The following is a 3,282-nucleotide window of genomic DNA, read 5'->3' as shown; positions in this document are numbered from 1 at the left end:
GTTCAGTGTAATAAATACTCCTTCACAGGGACAACGCCTCAGAAGGGTTACAAATTAACTACTTTAGGAAAGAACAAGTTCATAAATACTAAATAAAAAAGTAATAAAAAGAGACAGATGAGAGGAGATGAAATAAATAACTGTCATTTAATTTATTGCCAATTACATGACATATTCCCTGCAAAGAACATCATTGATGTTTTCTTGATAAGATCGAGAGGAAAAAGGGCCTTCTTTTAAAGTCACAACTTTAACGTTGAATAATCCACATTCACAGGTTGTAGCTCCTCTCATTGGAAACTCTTGAGAAAGTCCTGGTAGGTTTGTCTGTGAGCAGAAGCAGCGGGAACAAAATGGCCACCAGGATGCTCCAGGACCTGAGGCTCGAGGAAGAAGGGGAGGAGCTCTTTGCTCATGCTGCCAGGAATGACTCGGTCCTCCAGTCCAAACACGTGCAGGGAGGGAATCTGGATGGGAGCGTCGTAGAATGTCTTGTGCTCTGTACACGCGCTGCGGAAACCGGCGACAACGATGGCAAAGCGAAAGCTGAACTCTGGCTCCAGTCGTCGCTCCTGGAGAGAGCACAGCATGGCTACGAAAGCCGCTCCCTGACTAAAGCCCAGGATGCCGTCAAACGGACCCTGGTCCTTCACAGCTTCTCTTACAACTGCCACACTCTCGTCGATGCCCAGGCTTTCCTCACACTGCTGCTGAGCACTGAAGCTCCGGGCCTGGACGTCAGAAAACCACCAGCCCCTAGAGTCTTCACAACCTCCAGGGGCATGAACATCCGAACCACTCTTCTTCTCTGAATCCCCTGAAGGAAGAAGAGGAAGGAAAAGATTATTGTGATGCTCAACACACAACAGACAGACAAGAGGACCATGTACATAGTGTGACCAGTGATGTTGCTGTGTCATAATTATAATACATTTTAATTTCTACTTTAATTGTGGACTTTACAGACCCATTTCATGATCAAACTGATTCATTCACAATCATGACCTGCCAAATCTCAGCTTACAAAGAAACTGCAACCTTAAATATAGAGGTGTTTTAAAACAAACTCAAATGGACAACTGATTCTGACAGATTATTTTTATTTAATTGAATATTCAAATAAAAATATCTAACAGTCAAAAACAACCATGACTACATTCATATACTTGCTCAAAGTAGAAGCCATTAAATTTTAATTTATTGTACTTTCTTTTTGGTATTGCATATGATTGTTGTAGTTTAACGTTTGGCCACTAGAGGGCACAAGGCACCAGCTTAAACAGAATAAGTGGTATGTTGATGTCAGGCATCAACAAACTGTTTACATTAAAAATATCACATTGATAAGAAAAAACAACAATCCTCAAACATTTTAGTATAGTCATTTAAATAGTATAATTTAGTGTGTTTGAGTGCGTGTACACACTGGACCTTCAAAAAGTATAATTTACAAACGACATAGTTTAAGAATAAATAATGTTTCATAAATACACTTTAAGGTGAGTACAGGAACAGACGAGGAAAGGCTCACCTTCACTGTTGCTCTGCGGCACAGAGTGTGGTGCACACACGTAAACCAGCTCCACTTGTTTCTTCAGAAGCTTCCGCAGAGCTCCGGTCTTCTCCCGGAAAGAGATGCCGTTCTGTCGGTAACCGTGTACGCACAGGACCCGCAGAGGAGCCATGGAGATGTTAGCTTAGCTGTAGCCGAGCTAGCTTAATAAGTTCACGGCGTGTTAATATTTTAAATGTACCAAATAGCGCGTCGTTGTAAATGGGCACAGCGCTTTATCTGGTGTTCGAGTTCAAGGCGGGATTGGCAAATAATGACATAAACGAGTCATTACTAAACTGTTAATTTAACTCAGGAGAGTTCTTACTTTACTCAGCGTGGAGGAACTGGACTTCCCTTCTTCTTCTTCTTGAACGTGTAAAGGCAGTTTTCTTTCATGTAGTTGCACTACTGCCATCTTCTGGTGGTAGGTAGTAAATGTAGGTTCTTCTGTTTGTGTTGGACAGTGCATTTTTTGGGGAAGGGAAATGCACAAATGTTTTGTATAAATATTTGTTTTCTGCCCAAGGTTATACAAGTTATTGTATTTTTCATTAGTATTAGATATTATTTAGTTTTTTTTTTTTTTATTACTTAGTTTTTTATTAGTTTTAGTGTGCAAAAAGGTCATAATAAGTATTGTGTCCCCAACAAAATATGCCATTTAAAAATGTATTAGGACAAATAAACAACCATGCATCCCTGAATCAAATATAACAGTCTACAAGAAAGTGCAAAATGTGCATAATATAATGTGTGTGTATGCTTGGGACCCAATTAAACCTTGTGTCAAAAAATAGTTTACGATACATTTCTTTTGTAGTTGAAGGAAAAGTATACACTGAAGCACATCAGCTTGTTTAACTGTAGTCCATAGGGGGCAGTGGTGCACCATATACATTTAGGATGTAGCGTTTGTACAAGACCTCCAGCTCCCTGTCTGTAAAACACCACCAGCAAACCGAACCTGTGTGTAAAACAAACCCACAGCAAACTTTAATGATCGAGATTTGATTCATGCACAGCACTGTACTTTAGTGATCCTGCAAAACCCACTCAAATATAAAACCTATGTGGAACACGGCTCACAAGGACGTCTCACTTCACACTCCACAGTCAAGAGGAGCAGACAGTGGTGTTAAGAGACACCAGGACTCTGAGGTGTGTCTTCCAGTGAAAGATCACTCCCTCTGTCCTCTGCAGTGACAATACTCGATCAATAAAAAGGTGAATTTCTCTGTGTGTTCTGTCCAGAGTGTGTGCACATAAAGGAGGACAGGGAAGAGTATGACAAATGTCCTGTCTGCTCCACATCCTCGCCGGTGCTGCCAATGTAGGCCATGCACAAACGTGAATATCCTTGTGGAGAATCAGACGGATGATCCAAAAGAGCATCTTTATGATTATTCCGAGAGCTTTATCTTCGAGTGTTGCACTCTGCTCGGGCAGGGAGGAAACACACAAAGCTTCTTATCAGGAATAGTGCAGAGCAAAAATAATAATAATACTACAAAAAAAATAAAACAGAGAAAAGAGTGAGTGTGTGCGATAAAAGGCTGTTTCGTTGTCGTACTGTTGACAGCTGACACATGCTCTCAAGCAGGGACAGAGGTGATGGGTAAGGATTATTATTATTTTGTTGAATAATGCAAATAAATAGGAATCTGTCAGGCATTTAACCATTTTGTCTGTTTTTTCCCATTCCTATGTCAAAACATACAGTACATACA

The 3,282-nt window shown here is 40.5% G+C and overlaps 1 protein-coding gene across 1 annotated transcript; it reads right to left on the bottom strand.

Annotated features, from left to right (window-relative positions):
- Nucleotides 1-279: 279 nt before the first annotated feature.
- ovca2 (OVCA2 serine hydrolase domain containing) lies at nt 280-1,873 on the bottom strand. The gene is made up of 2 exons (XM_083910324.1): nt 1,532-1,873; nt 280-817 (listed from the first exon to the last, which is right to left on the bottom strand). The coding sequence occupies exons 1-2, from the start codon at nt 1,683-1,685 to the stop codon at nt 291-293; spliced, it is 681 nt and encodes a 226-aa protein (XP_083766450.1). The 5' UTR covers nt 1,686-1,873; the 3' UTR covers nt 280-290.
- Between the last annotated feature and the right edge of the window lie 1,409 nt (nt 1,874-3,282).

The sequence above is a fragment of the Microchirus variegatus genome (assembly GCF_963457635.1).
Source record: "Microchirus variegatus genome assembly, chromosome: 2".
Taxonomy (NCBI): domain Eukaryota; kingdom Metazoa; phylum Chordata; class Actinopteri; order Pleuronectiformes; family Soleidae; genus Microchirus; species Microchirus variegatus.
The sequence above is the reverse complement of the archived record's forward strand: the minus strand, read 5'-3'. Positions and strand labels throughout refer to the sequence as shown.

Excerpts from the sequence above, each read along its gene's own strand:
- ovca2 (XM_083910324.1), bottom strand. The coding sequence starts at position 1,685 with ATGGCTCCTCTGCGGGTCCTGTGCGTACACGGTTACCGACAGAACGGC. Across the intron at positions 818-1,531 it reads GCCGCAGAGCAACAGTGAAG|GGGATTCAGAGAAGAAGAGT; the intron begins GTGAGCCTTTCC and ends TTCTTCCTTCAG.